Source organism: Antedon bifida, chromosome 1 (genome assembly GCF_963402885.1).
Source record: "Antedon bifida chromosome 1, ecAntBifi1.1, whole genome shotgun sequence".
Lineage (NCBI taxonomy): Eukaryota > Metazoa > Echinodermata > Crinoidea > Comatulida > Antedonidae > Antedon > Antedon bifida.
Window position 1 is genome coordinate 3870805 of NC_136226.1, and position 19701 is coordinate 3890505.

Below are 19701 nucleotides of genomic sequence, written 5' to 3' on the forward strand. Positions count from 1 at the left end.
TTAAAAGTTGAGAAAGTCGACATTGTTTTATCCAATTTTCGAAACAAAATCCTTGTACTATAGTACATGAATTTTGTTTTTTAAAAAACGGTAAATTCGACTACAATATGTGTGCTGTATTAGTTATTAATTAACTAGTTAAAAAACCCACCCTGACTTCTAATTGGCCAACAATATTCCAAGTAGTTTGATATTAAGTTAGCCTTTTTCAAAAATTGAGACAAAATTACCGTTAACTTTGTCTGGGGCTTTTTTTCTAGGCCACATGGTACCATATGATATGTGTAACTGTCAGAGGAGTAACTAAAGGTTACTGGATGATAACCTCTATAGTATGAGTTATTATCACAATATATTATTAGAATTGGTGGAAGGAATTATTTGATTCACATTAAAATGAATTGTAGTGGAATTGCTCTTGAAATAAATATAAAATATTTGAGAATTTACACTGCTAAGGAAATACTCTTGACAAGAATATAGAAGTCACCATTTAATGTACACTCAACTGCAAAAAGTTTCCCCTCTGCTTTTTTTGTAAGGGCTTGGGACCTTCAAATACAAAGTGCAATGAATGATATAATGTAAATTATAATGTAATAATTAAAACTGAATATAATTTATAAAAATTACAAAATAATTTACAACATTAATCATTGCTCTTTGGATTTGGCAGCATTAAAAACTTTTTTTTTTTTTATTATTATTAAAAAAAAATTGAAGATATATGAAAGAGTATAAAAAGTCTATCCATGGCTACAAAAATCATTTGGAATCATTCTTGTTGCTGCTTTTTTTTCCGCTCTTGACGAAGGCGACGGATGGCAACCATAGTCGATTTCCATTCTTCAAAAGTCACATCAGATGTTGCAGCACAATACCAATTTCCATAGTACTGAGTGTGGTTCTTATTTAACCTTGGTTGCTTACACTTTGAGCACACAATCGCAGACGTTCTTGGTTTGTATATTTTGATCGGTTTCCCTTCCGATATGTCTTTAGCCACTCGTTTTCTGTACAAGAGGGTAGTTCTAGGAATACGAGTACTGCTAGCCTCAGGGACTGATGGTGGTGGTTTTGCTATCTCGCCTGGAACTGGGATCGACTGTCTGTTTCCTAAATAGGCTAGGCCGGAAGTGTTTTTTGGTAGGACAAATGTGAAAGATGGAGCGCTTGTATGAACGTTTAGCACCGCTGGCTTGGTTAAAGGTTCAAGTAGGGTTTTATCAGAGACAAGTTTGGGTACTGTTGCTGAGATGCCAGATTCCAACACTTGCCGCTCTTGCTTCTTTGATGTTCTGTTGTACCTGTTGTAAATAAATCAAACACAGTATTTAAAAACTTGAATGTATTTACTGTAGTGTAAAATAACAGTAATAACAAGTTAAAACTCACCACTGGATGAGTGTCGTACGATTTATCTCCATCAACTGAAGCTTAGCAAACAACATCAGGTGTCCATTCGATAGCACTTTCCGACGAATGTTCTTGTAGCCTTTGGTAATGAGCGGCCAGCGCTGGAAACGTTTACCTTCGATAGATACGGTAGATGGATACGCTTCACACAGTTTGGTAATAATGCACTCCATATATCGATTGCAGTCCGGCCACTGAGCTGGTCCGGTGTTCTGACCTAAGAAGCATCTTTTTAAAAAAAAACAACAAAGAAACGAGTTAGATTTAAGACTCATCATGCAACAAAGTGAAAAACGCTGGAAACTGCCTTACCGTCGAGTGCTTTCAACACCAGGTATTACGGAAGTAGTTTTACTTTTCTTGAACCTGCCTTTCGTCAAGTAATCTTGATGCCGTGCTTTGCGCTTAATGGTTTTGTCATAAGCATCCAGGTTGTTCCACAACTTTGCGACATGTTCAGCATGACTTTGACTTATCACTCCACTGTCTTCCTTAAACTGCATAAGGTAATCTGCCAGGGCTTCAACTTTGGCGTAGCCTGGAATGTTGTCCGGTCCAGTGGAATCCTCAAGTTCCTAAATTGTAAAATATGAAAACAAAATAAATTATTAGACTCGTGCATTGTATTTCAAAACAGAAACAAAATTTGTGAGGTAGAAGCTAATAATACAAATTTAACTCACTGTGTCAATAAGGGCTGCTTTTCCTTCACCATCATCATCATTACCGTCACATAAAGGCAAGGGCTCCAGCTGGGGTGGTGAGATTTCTTTAGCATTTCGAGGTTTAAAACAACGCTTAGGTGGTTTGTAGTCAGGTTGAGTCTTGTCATCATAACCTTCATCAACATCAAAAGTGTAAATTTCTTCATCAAAGTCTTCATCATTAATGGTATCTGTTTTGACAGGAAATTGAGTTTCGAGTACTTTGTTCGACTGGCTATACAGGTACTCCACTCCGATGAGTTCTCCAGTGTACTTGTTTGGAATGATAAAACTTTTGTACACTTTTTTGCCAATCACTTGCTCTGCCAGTATGTTGAGAGCATGCTGATGCAGTCCACTATATGTACTGGAGATGGGTGCTCCAGACTGGGTAGCAGCTAGTGCACGGTTTGCATTCCATCGAACAAGTCCTTCCATCAGGTAAGCTTGGAAATGTAAGTCGCTAGCACGCTCACCTGAGAAAAAAATAAAACATCCATAATTATGAAATTATACAAAAATCAGTAGATAGGTTTGAAGATTTGGTAGATACCAAATAAAAAGTAATACTGTACCTGGAATAAACCTGTTAAGGTGAAGGTGAAACGATTCCAAAGAAGTGGAGCCTCTTGCGCAACGATAAACTGGCAAGGTAACTCCACCCTTAAGCATCTCGCTGGTTTTTGTGTAGAGCGGGATGCCTTCTGGATCCTGGATGCAGGCGATGTGTCGCTCTTGTGAGCTCCAGATATCCCAGGTCTGTTCGGAGTCTAAGAGTGGGACGCCCATTGTGTCACGGCCTTCTTCACCATCGAGGGAAGTCAGGAGCTCTCGGATTAGGTCGGCAGTCTCGCGAGTCCCTCGTGTTGTCCTGCGACAATGTAAAGCATACTCCTTCTTGCTGATGTTTTTCAATATGATGTCGTCTGTTGGGTTGGAATGCTTCTTGCTTGCAATGAGCTGTTCACGCTTGGCGAGCTTCAGACGTTCAACATCGTCAGCGCTCCACTCAAAAATGCAAGCGGAAAGACGTTTGAGAAAGATCGGATACAACTGATGTGATTCTGTTGAACAAGCTGCAGCAATTCTCCTCATGAAGTGCCAGATGTCCAGGCGAATTTGCATGTCAGGCCAGGCGCTGAACATCTTCCTTATGCTTGAATGACCGCAGCAGTCACGATCGACGTAGAGAATATCGGGAGGAGGTACGCCTGCCGAAGCATATCGGTTAATGATACCGTTTGTCATGTTGTTTAGGCCACATCCTTCTGCAGCAGTCAGGACTGTAATGAGCACCTGGCCGTGCTCATTTCCGACGTTTGTTGCCCATGCTCCTGTTCCACATGCACGACCGGCTAGCTTCCTTACAATCTGCAAAAAAAATATAATAATTATTAGGAAGAAAGCTTCCCGACAATCTGCAAAAAAAAATTTAAATAATTAAAAGCAAATTGCAGAAATTACTTACCCTTTTGGTCGAGTCAATCTTCAACACTCTTCCGAACGTCGATGTGATAGAAGCCTTGAGTTCGTCGATTCTTCCCATTACTTCGTTGCAGTAGATGGTGAGGAACCATTGGACAGTGGGAACAGGAATCATTTTAGACACCTCATCAAATTTAGAAGCAGCAATGACATAATCATCATGAGAACCACAGAACTTCTTGCAATTTTCTAAGTAGAGAGCCACTCTCTCATTCCACCGCCTTGTGTGTTGTTCTAAGACTTGTTGGCGAAGCTGTGATGGACTGTTCCCGAGACCACGGTACTTTAGAAGCTGCAGGACCCGGTTGTCGCAGGCCAAGTGATACGAAAGTACAACAGGAAACTGAAGGCGATGCGCTAAATCAAGTTGCTTTAAAATGTTTTCACTCCAGCCAATTTGTCTTTGTTGGCAGTTAGAGCACCTCAGTTGTTCTGTTGCAAGAAAGTAGTGGCAGTCTAAATCCAGGACTGGACGAACGATTCCATGGAGGCCGCCTGATGTTAGTGGATAGCTCTTGCATTCTGGCCGAGGGCAGACCAGCTTGACCTGCCAAGTCTTGCGGGGCAACCAAAGAAGAAGACGATGACCGAAGTAACTGTTGGCCATGGGTATGTTTTTGTTGAGCGGATCCGGTTGAGGTGGATAATACCAAAGTTGTTTGAGTTTAGTTGAATCCAACTCTGCGGTCCCTTTCTTCGATTTCTTGAATAAGGTTTTTGAAATCCACTGTTGATCAATCTCGGGCAAGTTCTTCTTCCATTTATCTGGTATGAGACAATCTGCAAGAAAAACCAAGACAAAATTGTATAATTAATTAAACTACATTATGTAATTTTCATTTTCTAGTTTTAAACATCAAACAAAATAATTAAAATTACATGAAATAAACTACCTTCACTATGTTTGATAGTTTCTGTAGTGGATGGCATAGTACTAACAGGTTCATAAGATGTATTTGGTTGAGCTGCAAGACGGAAAATTAAAGAATATTTAGCAGTAAACTACTTTCATTCGCTATCTACAGTATGCTAGAAAGCAATATATTTAAACAACACGATTTTATGATTGAGTATAAATGAATGCATAAAAAAAAACCTAAACCCAGCAAACCTACAACATACACAGGCACTAAAAATGCAAAACCTCGAATTATTAATTTAAAAAATGCACAAAAAACACAAAATATGAAATAAGTCTTACCTGGTGCATATGAGGTTGATGGCTGCAAAGAAGCATCAAAGACATCAGTACCAGAAAGTGTTTCATCTGTGACATCCTTAACCTTTTGTAGCTCAATACCAACAGGTATGTACGATGTCTGTCTAGTTGGGCATTTCCTGAGGCGTTTTATTTCTTTCATTGCTATGGCTTCTTTGCCTTCTGGGAAAGACTCCACGTACCTCTTAAAGTTGAATTTGTTGATATTAAGTGAACTTGTACTTGGAATTTCATTAGCCATTTTAATTACAAAACATACTGCATATTCCAGTACATTTTCGACCATCCACTTGAATGTTTGTCCACTGTATTTACCATGCTGAAACCTGTAGCAGCCCAACACATCACATTCATCTTTGGTGTTTCCACCCAGCCTGCACACCTCCTTCAAGGCATCTTGCCGTACATCATCAGGAGTTAGACACTTGCCAGTTGGTCGTTTTCTCAAGCTGTTAAATACTACAGCAGCAGATGTATCTTCAAGGATTAAGGCACCCTCTTCACTGCGCCGAAAAGTTGGTCTTAACATACTGTACTGTCTATTGAACACCTGCAAAACTAAAAAAACTGATCAAAGGCAAAAATATATGTAAGTAAAGTATGTGATAAAAGAAAATGTTACCCGTATAATGCCACTGTGCACCGTGCAGTTGTAGTAAATGGCTGTAAATAAAGGAAAATCAAATCTAAATAAAATATCTGTGGGTTAAAATTTCTCAAGTAATAATTAATAGTAGACCAAGACTTTAAATGTAAAATATTAATAAAATGAATCACATAGCATTAAAACATATCTACTAAGAACAAACTATTTTATCTAAATTAAATTAAGAAAATATTACATATGAATAATTATGTTTTTTTTTCAATTAACAAAACTATATAAAGAATTACAACATAAATTAGAGTAAATTGAATAATCTTTGTTTATTAAACAGTGTATGTATTAACTCTTTGATCCCTGAGCACTTCCTTTAATGCAATCAAATTATTTGAGAATCTTATCTAAATCCACAAATACAGTTGATTGCCTAATTAAACGAATGCTTTAGATCAAAGAGTAGAAGCCTACACTTAATTAAACAATCATTATAATAAAAGTTAAATTGTTTATCTATCAATTAGAAGGCTTAGTCTGTTTCCCATGGATGCTATTCTGATACAGCACACATTTAGTTTTTTATAGTTTAAAATTATGTTAGGCCTAAAATCTATTACAGGCTACATAGGCTAGTCTAACTAGTAGTAGGATTGTTAAAATATTAAATAAATTAAACTTTGAAGAATAGCTTACTTTAAACTAAATCGATAAATACTAATCTAAGCCTAGGCCTAGTCTATCTAACTACCCGTAGTAGATAAGTTTTGAAGAAAAAAAATAACAGGGAGCCTTAAGTAAGTATAGCATCTTACTAGGGCCTATAGCCCTTGCAGGCCCATGGTTTGACTTACAATTCATGGCAACCAAAAAAGTCTTTCTATCTAGCCTAGCCTAGGCGGCCTATATAGTAAATACATTAATTAAAGTAAGTGTCGAGTGACACTATATCTAAACCCTAACTAACCTATAAAGGCATGCGTTATTGTTAATACTTTATGAAATATATGTAGGCCTATTGGTAATTAGGGGGGGAAGTAATAATAGCAAATGCATTTTACCCCACAGAGCAGACCGCCAACAAGAATTAGCGTCGACCGCGGGGCTGGCACCCATACAAACACATTTGCTAGGCCATAGTCACGGCCTAGGCCAAACAAGTTATCAACACTTTAAATGCATGAAATCAATTTCGCTCTTACCTTTAATGCAAGTACACGTTCGAATTGAATACAGCTACTACCAGAATTCGCCTTGAAATTAATAATAATAATAATAAGTCTAGAGGATTTGTAAAAAGATGTTGTCGCATGTAAATCTGGACAAAATCTCATCATTGTTTGTGTTGTGAAAAACTTGTGGAAGTCAGATATTAATTACGTCACTTTTCAGTGTTCTGATTGGTCAAAATGACGACATTTGGAACACTTTTCTAAGGCTCTGCTTACGTCACTTTTCAGTGCTCTGATTGTTCAACTTTTGGAACGCTTTCCGCTGCTCTGATTGGTCAATCAGTTGTTCAATTCATTGTCCAATTCTACAGCACACATTGGGTTATTTGTAGCGCAATACAGGGTTTGATATTTGTTTTTGTCTTACGTGGGTTCATCCCACTTTTAATTCCATAAATACATACTGTATATATATACATTAATACATTAACATGTATATTTCGTCTATTAACATTTGTTTTAATCATGCATATTTGCTTTCTTTTTGAGTTCATCTTTTTCATTATTATCTCTTAACACTTAACTTTTTTTGTTTACAGTTAAACATATTGTGTTTAGAGTATTTACCTTTGTTTTTTTTAAATTCATAATTTATTTTTCAACTAAAATACATTATTTATTTTTCAACTAAATACATAAATTTTTTTTTCCAACTAAAAAAAAAAAAATACATACTGTATTTTCAACATACATTTCTACTAATGTTATTTTATTTACATACATTTTTATAGCATAAACATACTTTGACTTATATTAAATATATTTTTTTTTTAATTTTTTAATAATCTTGTTTTCATCATCATCATACACATATTTTTCTGCTTGTATTATTTTTACTTTTATGTTAACTCATAACATAATTTATCAACATGTCTTATTTTAAAAACTTTCTGTATTATCTATATCTAAATCTATCTCTAATCTATTCTCCTATTACATGCTTTTTTTTTCTAGTTATCCATTAACATACATATTTTGTATTCGTTAACATCCATTTTTTTTGCATTTGATATTTTTTATATCATAATGATTTCGTCTTTATTTCGGTTTCTCCAAAAGACCGTCTTTTTCATTGGACTCCACTTCTTCAGTTGTTGCATCAATATATCCGTATTTTACGTGAATACATCTGTTAAAGATAAATGAATAAATATATACAAGACGCATATTGCACAGAACTTACGTATTAAATCCGTAGAATACCTACATGTATTATAATCAGTGCGTATCGTCAACATATATATTTCTTGAGATTTAATCCTTTATCAAGAACTATAATTCGAACCATAAACATGAAGACAGGACGCTATTAAACCATGATTAACATTAACACTAATCCAGCTATAGGCCTAGGCATGATCCTGTCTTCAATTCTATAGTTTAGAGTAGAAAGAGTAGACCTCATAGGTCCAAATGACTACTGTACTCAATAAAAAAAATTTATAAAAAAACATTAGTCGTTTTTCTTTTTAAATTATTATTTCAACTCTTGCTGTACACTATGTGAGTCAAGAACGCGAACAGACTTTCCAACTATTTAGAAACTTCATTTGAATTTAAGTTTAAACATGTACTTACATTACAATAACAGTGGTAATCAGTGAAAGCATGGCGAATAGGTACCAAATAAGATTCGGAGCATATTTAACAGTAGCTGAATATACCAGGTTTGTCCAAAAAGGCCCGATAATAAACCCAATGCCATCTGTTACTCCAGCTAAAGCAAACAACGCTCCTTTATAGAGAAATAAAAATAAATTAATATTTAAACAATTACCCCGGTATGTTTTAAAATTAAGAAATTCAGTTTAAAAAGCAGATGTTTTGCACTACTATTAGGCCTACTACCTTGACGTAAGACTATGTTTTATAGTATGCGGAATTCCTAATCAGCGTACGCAAGAAAAAGTAGTAAAACTAACCTCTCTCCTGTTTCTCCACCAGGTTTGATAGTTGTGCCTGAGAAACTGCCTTTGGTACATAAATTAAACAGGCCAATGGTATCACTATACAAAAGAAAAGACCAAGATTTCATAGACCACTGTATATTTATATTTTTATCAAATGAATGATTGTACCTATTCTGCAGTTGTCACTAGGTATATCTTAACTGACTATTGACAGTCATCTAGATACTGACTATTGACAGCACAAACCATGTGTTTCACATCTATTGGTCAATTGGGTAAGAAGACCTATTCAAGAATATAAATGCTTTACAAGGTATTGTACGGGGTGCCATTTGGGACGTTGAAAAATAAATTGTGTGTATTCATTTTGAAAAAAAGGGTATTAATTTTGACAAAAAACCGATACATTTTCTAGTATATATGATTAAGTGCATAAAAACAAAAATTGAATTTCAATTTAATTTGTGTTTTGTTTGTTTAAGACACAACTATCAATTGCGCAAACTGTGCCCCGTATTGAGCTACCAAAAAAATTATAGTTTATCTATTAACTGGCGTTTAATGTTTACTTACATCAAGATTTAATCATAAGAACATACCTACATAAACAGTGTTAGCGGTTGCTGTTGCTAAAGCAATAAAATTAGAAACAGTAGAAAGCAAACCTAGGTAGATCAAAGTGCTGTCCCCCATGTTGCAAAACTTCTGCAAAGCTTTTGTAACAAATAGCATTCCTAGAAAACAACCAAATATGAATTACGAATCGCTCTGGATTTTGCAGAGACAGCATTTCCAGCGACCCTATTTACGATTATATAAGCCTCTTGTACTTATCTTGCGCATCACGACAATTTTGCAATCAATTGTTATGTCGCACAATGAAAACTAAAACGTGGCATACTACTATATATATCAGTAAATTTCATTTCTGTTAACAGGCTTATGCCAAAACATTTACAAAACAAGAATTTGTAAGTTACCTATTGCATTTGACATGAAGTAACAAAAAGTGAATATCCCATCTGTTGACAAACGCAATGGCGGACCAATGAGATACAGTTGAATGATATAGTAACAAGGGTGTAACATGATAGAAAATCTAACTGCCAACCAAAGCCACATTATATTTCGGCGGTTATTTCTGTTACTGGTTGTTATATCGATAAAACCTTCTATTACCCCCTTAAATGAAGATGTTTCCTTTATCTGTTTAGAATCAATACTGTCCTTCATCAAACACACAATGTAGAAAATACAAAACACTAGCAGACCTGTCATGAACAAGAATGGTTGAAGGAATCCAGTTGTCTCTATCCAAATCGAAAACAGTAACTGTCCTAAAGCAATTCCAAGAACGACAACTCCAAGAAGGATTGCCATGCGAATTGTCACATCTTCTGGTTTACAGGTGTCGCCAATATAAGCAGCAGCTCCTGATCGAAGTAAGATTGGAGTGCCAGTCAAACCAATTAATAAGTTTCCGATAAGAAGATATGGGGCAGACAGTTCGAATATGTATACACTGCAAAAATTAACGGATGCCCCTAAAAGTCCGACCGCCGGCACAATTAGACTGATTTTCCTGCCGACTCGATCACTTAATACTGATATGTATAGCATAACGAATAGTGAAGGGAAAGCCTGGCATAACATAAAAACAATATTCCATCTGGCAGTCAGTTCTTGTTCTACTAAGCCTAGATCCGAAGTGGAATTGTTAAGTTCAGAATTAGAACTTAGATGCACAGAAATTACATATTTAGTGAAGACCACTCCTTGTATAGATAGAAGTGACCACGCCAAATAAGCAATAAACACGGTTGGCTCAACTGGTGCCTCCATTTAATATTCTGATCGACTGACCGTGTTACTGTAAAATCTTTACTGGAACAACTTGTACCATCAGTCTGTGATTTAACAAACAATTGTACTTCTAGAATAACATTTTAAAGAAGAAAGTAGTGTATTCATTTCTTCCTCTATGCATTGCCGATAGAATATGTAAATACAAAATATGTAGGCCTATATAAAGAATATAATTCAGCTGAAAAGTGAAGCTAATCCTGTCCACTCGGACAATGATACATTCATTTACGCCACTGTTCGATTGTTCGATAGCCATCAAGCGTTTATAAAAAAATACCTAAGTATTGTCTTCATTAACCTTACTATAACCTTGGTGGTGACCATAAGTTCACTTTTAATAGAAACCTTAAATAAATTCACTTTTGGTATTTCATTTGTGAATTTGGTAAAAGCACTGTATAACAATACAAATTGTATATTCACAAATAATGGTTTGCAATTAGAAAGTGTTGTTATGCACCAAGGTATTAGACAAGCATGTCCCTTGTCTGCTCTACTGTTTATTTTAGTAGCTGAAGTCCTAGCTACGAAAATAAGAACATATGATATGGTCAAAAGCCTGATTGTTCCTGCAGGCAACAATGGTATATGCACATATATTGCACTATCATCATCTAATAGAGTCATAGTAACCAGTTATGTCAAAAAATAAAAGGGTCGAAATTTTGTCATTTTTCGAAAAAATCAAAATTGGTCAAAATATCGACTTTTTAAAATTCAATTATTATGCAATAATATTGCCATATGTGCACATATATTGCATTGTCATCATATTATAGAGTCATACTAACCAGTTATGTCAAAAAATAAAAGGGTCGAAATTAATCCTCTAAATCAATAGATAAATAGGCCTATACGTGCATTTTTTTAAAATGTTTTTAATTCGAGTAATTACATGTAATTTTCTCTTGATGAGAATAGAAAAAGATTGTCACCACTCTCCAGTACCATTCAACCGTGTTTTGATCTATTTCTGTTATTCATAATTTACATAATGATTTCGTTATCTTTATTTTGGTTTCTCCAAAAGACCTTCTTTTTCATTAGACTCCACTTCTTCAGTTGTTGACTTCTGATAACATGTTGCATCAATAGATCCGTATTTTACGTGAATAAATCTGTTAAAAATAAATTAATAAATATATACTAGACGCATATCGCACACGGAACTTACGTAAACGCCGTAAAAGACCTACATGTATCATAATCAGTGCGTATCGTCAACGTATTATATTTCTTGAGATTTAATCCCTTATCAAGAACTATAATTCGAACCATAAACATGAAGACAGGACGCTATTAAACCATGATTAAACATTAACACCAATCCATCTATAAGTATGATCATGTCTGCATTTAAATTTAAAGTTTTAAAGAAACAGTAGACATATAACTCCAAATGACTACCCTATAAAAAATAAAACAATATTAGTCGTTTGGTCTATTATAATTATTGTTTCAACTCTTTTTGTACACTATGTGAGTCAAGAACGCGAACAAACTTTCCACATTAAAATTATTTAGAAACTTCAATTGAATTTAAATTTAAACGTGTACTTACATTACAATAACAGTGGTAATCAGTGAAAGCATGGCGAATAGGTACCAAATAAGATTCGGAGTATATCTAACAGTAGCTGAATATACGAGGTTTGACCAGAAAGGCCCGATAATAAACCCAATGCCATCTGTTACTGCAGCTAAAGCAAACAACGCTCCTTTATAGAGAAATAAAAATCAATTATTATTTATACAATTATGTTTTAAAATTAAGGAGTTCAGTTGAAAAAGCAGATGTTTTGCACTGCTATTGATACCTTGTTGTAAGACTATGTTTTATAGTATGCGGAATTCCTAATCAGCGTACGCAAGAAAAAGTAGTAAGAACTAACCTCTCTCCTGTTTCTCGACCAGGTTTGATAGTTGTGCATGAGAAACTGCCTTTGGTACATAAATTAAACATGCCAATGGTATCACTATACAAAAGAAAAGACCAAGATTTCATAGATCACTGTATATTTATATTTTTATCAATTGAATGATTGTACCTATTCTGCAGTTGTCAATAGGTACATCTTAACTGACTATTGACAGTCATCTAGATACTGACTATTGACAGCACACACTATATGTTTCACATCTAGGTCAATTGGGTAAGAAGTGCATATAATCAAACATTTAATTTAAATTGAATTTGTTTTTTTTATCTTATGTGGGTTCATCCCACTTTTATTTCCATACATAATATGTTCTAAACATTTTCATTTCAATACACTATACATATTATGGGCCTGGTTAGAGCTTGGATGGGAGACCATCTGGAAATATCAGGTGCTGTATATGGAGCTGGGGTCCCGTTAGGCATTTGAAATCAGCACTGCTGACTCTTATGGCAGCCCCTGCATCTAGTATCTGCATCTGTATTGACTTATGCCTTTCCTCTGGTCAAGGTGGGCACTGGACCAATCAAGGTGCTTTAAACAGTCCTGGCTTTGTTTGTATCAAACCTGTTAGTGGCGGTAATTATCGCTGTTCGTTTCGATTGAATAAAATAATATAAAATATAACATTAATATTAACAATGTTTGTTTTCATCATCTGTTTACATACCTTTTTTTAAAGAGTTTTGTTCATTTGTTTACATATTATCACATTGATTTTTGTTTTTATCTTTTCTCTTCATAGTTTCCTCTTTTTATACATATAAATTTGTTATTTTGTTTCTTTTAGACACAACTATCAACGGGGAAACTTATTGAGCTACACTGAAAACATTATAGTATCTATCTGGCTTTTAATGTTTACTTACATCAAGATTAAATCATAAGAACATACCTACATAAACAGTGTTAGCGGTTGCTGTTGCCAAAGCAAGAAAATTAGAAACAGTGGAAAGCAAACCTAGGTAGATCAAAGTGCTGTCCCCCATGTTGCAAAACTTCTGCAAAGCTTTTGTAACAAATAGCATTCCTAGAAAACAACCAAATATGAATTACGCATCGCTCTGGATTTTGCAGAGACAGCATTTCCAGCGACCTTATTTACGATTATATAATAAGCCTCTTATAATTATTTGTACAGTACTTATCTTGCGCATCACGACCATATTGCAATCAATTATTCTGTCGCACAATGAAAATTAAAACGTGTAGCGGCTTACTATACATCAGCGTTATATAACATTTCTGTAAATTTGCAATATAATATTTGTAAATTAGCTTAACAGGCTTATGACAAAACGTTTACAAAACAATAATTTATAAGTTACCTATTGCATTTGACATGAAGTAACAAAAAGTGAATATCCCATCTGTTGAAATTGACAAACGTAATGGCGGACCAATGAGATATAGCTGAATGATATAGTAAAAAGGGTATAACGTGGCAGAAAATCTAACAGCCAACCAAAGCCACATTAGATTTCGGCGGTTATTTCTGTTACTGGTTGTTATATCGATCAAACCTTCTATCGCCTCCTTAAATGAAGATGTTTCCTTTATCTGTTTAGAATCAATACTGTCCTTCATCAAACACACAATGTAGAAAATACAAAACACTAGCAGACCTGTCATGAACAAGAATGGTTGAAGGAATCCAGTTGTCTCTATCCAAATCGAAAACAATAACTGTCCTAAAGCAACTCCAAGAACGACAACTCCTACCAGGATTGCCATGCGAATTGTCACATCTTCTGGTTTACAGGTGTCGCCAATATAAGCAGCGGCTCCTGATCGAAGTAAGATTGGAGTGCCAGTCAAACCAATTAATAAGTTTCCGATAAGAAGATATGGGGCAGACAGTTCGAATATGTAGACACAGCAGAAACTAACGGATGCCCCTAAAAGTCCGACCGCCGGCACAATTAGACTGATTTTCCTGCCGACTCGATCACTTAATACTGATACGTATAGCATAACGAACAGTGAAGGGACAGCCTGGCATAACATAAAAACGATAGTCCATTTGGCAGTCAGTTCTTGTTCTACTGGGCCTAGATCCGAAGTGGAATTTTTAAGTTCAGAATTAGAACTTAGATGTACAGAAATTACATATTTAGTGAAGACCACTCCTTGTATAGATAGAAGTGACAACGCCAGATAAGCAATAAACACGGTTGGCTCAACTGGTGCCTCCATTTAATATTCTGATAGGTGTACCGTTTTACTGTAAAATCCTTACTGGAACAACTTCTAGCATAAACAAATCAAAATTGTAAATTGAACTTACACACGATGTACATTTTAGAGTAGAAGGCGATTGCCGATTGAGTACAAAAGTAAAAGTCAGCTGAAAAGCAACTAATCTAAAATCCGTTTGCTCGGATAATAGAATCACGAAGGAATAAACTCCTCCATATTATAGAACAAAAGATTGCTGGAATTGTCTTTATAACCTATTGTTCTATTGTTCAAAAGATTTTGTTATCAATTACGCCACCACTTATTTAAACGTTGTTGAACAAACGCTTTTGTACCCCGTATTGAGCTACCAAAAAAATTATAGTTTATCTATTAACTGGCGTTTAATGTTTACTTACATCAAGATTAAATCATAAGAACATACCTACATAAACAGTGTTAGCGGTTGCTGTTGCTAAAGCAAGAAAATTAGAAACAGTAGAGAGCAAACCTAGGTAGATCAAAGTGCTGTCCCCATGAACAAGAATGGTTGAAGGAATCCAGTTGTCTCTATCCAAATCGAAAACAATAACTGTCCTAAAGCAACTCCAAGAACGACAACTCCTACCAGGATTGCCATGCGAATTGTCACATCTTCTGGTTTACAGGTGTCGCCAATATAAGCAGCGGCTCCTGATCGAAGTAAGATTGGAGTGCCAGTCAAACCAATTAATAAGTTTCCGATAAGAAGATATGGGGCAGACAGTTCGAATATGTAGACACAGCAGAAACTAACGGATGCCCCTAAAAGTCCGACCGCCGGCACAATTAGACTGATTTTCCTGCCGACTCGATCACTTAATACTGATACGTATAGCATAACGAACAGTGAAGGGACAGCCTGGCATAACATAAAAACGATAGTCCATTTGGCAGTCAGTTCTTGTTCTACTAGGCCTAGATCCGAAGTGGAATTTTTAAGTTCAGAATTAGAACTTAGATGTACAGAAATTACATATTTAGTGAAGACCACTCCTTGTATAGATAGAAGTGACAACGCCAGATAAGCAATAAACACGGTTGGCTCAACTGGTGCCTCCATTTAATATTCTGATAGGTGTACCATTTTACTGTAAAATCCTTACTGGAACAACTTCTAGCATTAACAAATCAAAATTGTAAATTGAACTTACACACGATGTACATTTTAGAGTAGAAGGCGATTGCCGATAGAATACAAAAGTGAAAGTCAGCTGAAAAGCAACTAATCTAATCGGATAATAGAATCACGGAGGAATAAACTCCTCCATATTATCAGTCCTCCATAACAAAAGATCAGATTGCTGGAATTGTCTTTATAACCTATTGTTCTATTGTTCAAAAGCATGGATTTTGTTATCAATTACGTCATCACTCTTTAAACGTTGTTGACCAAACGCTTTTGTATCAGCTTCGTTCATTACAAGGCATAAAAACAAAATGAAAAGTATCAACAATAAAATTTAAATCTCAAATAAATAAGAAGCGAATTATAAGTAAAATGAAATAGTAAAAACTAAATAATCTTACAGAACAATTACTTAACCTTTGTGATGGAGTTAATGTCATTATCTATTTATTACCATTACTTTTGTTGTCAATATTATTAAATATTTTAAAATATAAAGAGAATATTATTATCATTATTAAAAATATAATTGGCAAATAATATTATTACAGTATACTGTTATATTAAAATAGATGCAACTGTTATATATTATTATTTGGTTATAATGAAGTTATGGCTTGGGGGTTATGATGCTTGGCTACCAATCCAATGGTCATGGATTCGAGTCCTGTCCTGCTTCTAATGTTAGACTTGTATTTATACTTGTGTATAATGTGAGCAAGATTGCCAGCTTTTTAAAGAAGGATAGTGAATGAATTCGCTTATGGTTGTTCTTGGTAATTCTAGTAAAGAAAAGAAGAGTAGCCGTATTCATCACGCGTAGTGAGACATTTTCCCTAAATACAAAGTATTTCACTTTTTCTTTATTCCATAATGACAAAATGATGACCACAGGAATGTTTAACGGCCAAAAATTATTAGGAAACTGAAGAAATGTTAGTGAGTTCTAGTTTAAAACAAGGCCAACAGCCATAAGTCGCGTGCTCTCAGAAAAAAATGAACTTTCAAAAAAGTAATGTACTTTAAAACTTTTCTGTACATCAAAACAGTTCAAAAAGTACAGAAAAGCGATAAAACGCATAGTGATACCGGACCGACAGACAGACCGACAGAGCGACAGACAGACCGACATAGTGAACTATAGAGTCGCGTCCACGCGACTAAAAACAACATTGTTTTCATGGATTAAAATGGAGAAATAATATTTCTCCGTGCATTTACTATCTTACTTGTAGGGTCCACAATAAAAACATCTTCTGATTTACAGAAATTATATATTATTTAAATATGTTCGTACACATTTTTTTCGTTATGAATAGGCTATCTTTTATCAAAACTATACTGTATTACCATTGTTTTTTTGGTAGAAAATAACTACCCGGGACATGGGACAATAACCACCCAGGACAATAACCACCCGGAACAATAATAATTATTCGGATAACGATCGTCAAACCCGGTTTCGAGAGAAACCTGTTTTTTATGTTCTATAAATATTACCATCGGTTCCGAATAATCGTTATTTGAATTGATAACAAATACAATTTGTACGCGTGTAATCGCATATTATCAGTGGTTGAACTGAATTTAATGATTAGGTTACAGACTAACAGATAAGGCACTTTTTTATTTATTTATTTTTTCAATTTATCAACAAATAAGTTCTAACCAAGTATAAGCACTTTAATCTGTATTCATTTTTGTCAGCGAAAAAAAAAAGAAATCTTTTTGCAAACGAATTTTTGTACTTTGATCAATTTATCCATCGCCTCTTATTGGTCTTATCGTGGTTAAATGTGTTCCATATTTATACAGGCGTAGGCCTACCGCGTATATAAAGCCATTGAAAAAAAACAACAATGCAATGTAATTACACATCATTTATTTAAGCTTTCGATTGATGCAATTTAATACAATAATTACTCAATTGTTGCACTATTGCAATATTGTAATAAACGCTACAGGCCTATACATTTTAAAAGTATAATTGTTTGTACTGTATTTATTCACGATTTAATATAATATAATAGACTAAACAATCATGAACAATTAGGTGATATAGTATTGATATTAATTTACTCAGTATTCTTCCCGAAGCAGGTTTTTCCAACTCATAAAACAATGGTATAGGCCTATAAAAAAGTATACATATATACACTTACCTAGTTGTGGTAGGTTAGGCCTAGCCATTTAAAAACATTGACCAAGAGCATTCGAAGTCTATTTTTGTCAATTGGATAGACAAGTACAATAATTATGACATTTGTTTGCTAAATTAGTTATGTCATCTTATGTATATCAATAATTTGGTACTTTGCTTATATTGTCTGGAATTGATATATATTGAGAGAACACTGTGAACTGTATTTAGAAAATTATAAAAGTAAATTAGTGAAGCTTGTATGACATATTGTCCTCATTGAACCTCCAAAACAATCTAATACGTTTAACTTTCAATCGGGTTTCTGCAGAACGATCGGTTTGAACTGTATTGTTGCAGCCGGAGTTTCTTCTATCTACGTTGTCTAGCCTATATCTATTATCAGTTAATCAGGAATTCATCAAGAATCATACACATGATACACTACCTAATCGATTTAAGTTAAACTGCATAATTCATCTCCTGCAGTTTTTTAAAAAAGCAATTGAATAGTTGATTTTATGGCAGCGTTATCATCATGAACATAACGAAAAAGCTTAAAACGATTGAGTTCCAACCAGGAAGACGTACTGATGCTGCAGAACAAGCATCACATCCACATGGATACATGGCGTTAGCAGTAGCTATGGCAGACTGGGCCTGTACTATCTCCTTTGACGTTATCTGGTCTACATCACATTTGAAGTTGTCGGGATATTTGGTGCTGTTCCATTTGTCGATGCACGCTTGTAATATTATCATTTCGTTGCTGTTCATGTTCCTGTCATTTTTCTCGGTGTAATAGTTATCGTCAGTATATGGCACTGTAGATGGTGCTCTATCGTTGAAAGTTCCGGATCTACCTACCATTGTAAAATCCTTTTGTATACAATATCCAGATGCCACTATGTGACTACTCTCTTCTGGACAAATACCATAAATGTGTTTGTAGGCCCTAGCGTGATTGGTTTTGACTTTACATATTTGTTCCCGTTCTATGTCATCTAACAAAACAAAATGAAATATGCCTGTTTGGTTGTTAATGTTTACTTTGTCGTCCTTGTAAAGCGTGAATCCCATATAGACTTTGGTCTTTGAAAGCGGTTTTGATGCCTTGTATGACGAAGACGAATTCAACCATTTAACCTCAATATTACTGTAGTTGGAGTCACTACTTTCGATTTCGCTATTGTTCCAATTTAGATCTCGTTTGTCTCTAATTGCATCATAGTCATTGAACAGTTCTGGTCCAAACCTTTTCACTACAAGCCCTTGAACACGCACTACACTAACGAGAAAAATTAGGTATAGCCAAGTCATGTTGGCTGTAGTATGTTTCAATTATGTAGCTCTTACTTGCTAGTATCGTATTGTGGTGAGCAAGTAAAGGTGTTTGCATTTTATACACCATAGATAATCACATGATTGCGAGGCGCTCTCGTCGTAAGCAAGCACCTCTTAATGACAGCAGTCTCCGCCCTCGCATCCACTATTTACATTACGCCAAACACTTAAAATCTATATTTTTAAACCGAACGAAGTATGGCGCAATATTATTTTGAAAAGATTATTGCTCATCGAAACTATTATTTTGAAAGGGTTATTGCTTATCGTAAATGTGTTCGTGTTTTTGGTTTGCTTGTTTTGATGTAGGCCCTAACAAGATTAATTTTGTTACTGTATTAACCATTTTATGCATTAAATCAACAGTTATTTGTTACCAACGGTACTGTTTCTACTGCGTATATTCTCTCTAAATCAACATCATAGCAACATAATGTCTTCTGTCTGCCAATAAGGCTGATAATTGGAAAATAACAGTTAACAATATGGTTGATCATTGCC

The 19701-nt window shown here is 34.9% G+C and overlaps 4 protein-coding genes across 4 annotated transcripts; all 4 read right to left on the reverse strand.

The window, feature by feature from the left end:
• Positions 1–722: 722 nt before the first annotated feature.
• LOC144838227 (uncharacterized) lies at positions 723–5509 on the reverse strand. Its single transcript, XM_078693581.1, has 8 exons — positions 4807–5509; positions 4499–4570; positions 3589–4385; positions 2696–3491; positions 2100–2596; positions 1729–1991; positions 1396–1644; positions 723–1307 (listed from the first exon to the last, which is right to left on the reverse strand). The coding sequence occupies exons 1-8, from the start codon at positions 5351–5353 to the stop codon at positions 776–778; spliced, it is 3753 nt and encodes a 1250-aa protein (XP_078549707.1). The 5' UTR covers positions 5354–5509; the 3' UTR covers positions 723–775.
• A 2183-nt stretch (positions 5510–7692) lies between these two features.
• LOC144840606 (proton-coupled folate transporter-like) lies at positions 7693–10406 on the reverse strand. The gene is made up of 5 exons (XM_078696522.1): positions 9713–10406; positions 9164–9298; positions 8577–8660; positions 8233–8389; positions 7693–7783 (listed from the first exon to the last, which is right to left on the reverse strand). Exons 1-5 carry the CDS (start codon positions 10404–10406, stop codon positions 7693–7695), a joined length of 1161 nt encoding a protein of 386 aa, XP_078552648.1.
• Positions 10407–11416: 1010 nt separating this feature from the next.
• Positions 11417–14566, reverse strand: LOC144840671 (proton-coupled folate transporter-like). The gene is made up of 5 exons (XM_078696649.1): positions 13699–14566; positions 13266–13400; positions 12323–12406; positions 11992–12148; positions 11417–11548 (listed from the first exon to the last, which is right to left on the reverse strand). The coding sequence occupies exons 1-5, from the start codon at positions 14564–14566 to the stop codon at positions 11440–11442; spliced, it is 1353 nt and encodes a 450-aa protein (XP_078552775.1). The 3' UTR covers positions 11417–11439.
• A 502-nt stretch (positions 14567–15068) lies between these two features.
• LOC144840738 (proton-coupled folate transporter-like) lies at positions 15069–15650 on the reverse strand. Its single transcript, XM_078696770.1, has one exon. It carries the CDS (start codon positions 15648–15650, stop codon positions 15069–15071), a length of 582 nt encoding a protein of 193 aa, XP_078552896.1.
• Between the last annotated feature and the right edge of the window lie 4051 nt (positions 15651–19701).

Bases quoted from the DNA above. Each gene is read 5' to 3' on its own strand.
- LOC144838227 (XM_078693581.1), bottom strand. From the start codon at position 5,353: ATGTTAAGACCAACTTTTCGGCGCAGTGAAGAGGGTGCCTTAATCCTT. The intron at 4,386-4,498 runs GTAGTTTATTTC...TTTTTCTTGCAG, and splicing joins AACTATCAAACATAGTGAAG to ATTGTCTCATACCAGATAAA. The intron at 1,645-1,728 runs GTAAGGCAGTTT...TTTTTTAAAAAG, and splicing joins GGTGTTGAAAGCACTCGACG to ATGCTTCTTAGGTCAGAACA.
- LOC144840606 (XM_078696522.1), bottom strand. From the start codon at position 10,406: ATGGAGGCACCAGTTGAGCCAACCGTGTTTATTGCTTATTTGGCGTGG. The intron at 8,661-9,163 runs GTATGTTCTTAT...TCTTTTGTATAG, and splicing joins CGCTAACACTGTTTATGTAG to TGATACCATTGGCCTGTTTA. The intron at 7,784-8,232 runs GTAAGTACATGT...TATCTTTAACAG, and splicing joins ATTACCACTGTTATTGTAAT to ATGTATTCACGTAAAATACG.
- LOC144840671 (XM_078696649.1), bottom strand. From the start codon at position 14,566: ATGGAGGCACCAGTTGAGCCAACCGTGTTTATTGCTTATCTGGCGTTG. The intron at 13,401-13,698 runs GTAACTTATAAA...GTTGTTTTCTAG, and splicing joins CTTCATGTCAAATGCAATAG to GAATGCTATTTGTTACAAAA. The intron at 11,549-11,991 runs GTAAGTACACGT...TATTTTTAACAG, and splicing joins ATTACCACTGTTATTGTAAT to ATTTATTCACGTAAAATACG.
- LOC144840738 (XM_078696770.1), bottom strand. From the start codon at position 15,650: ATGGAGGCACCAGTTGAGCCAACCGTGTTTATTGCTTATCTGGCGTTG.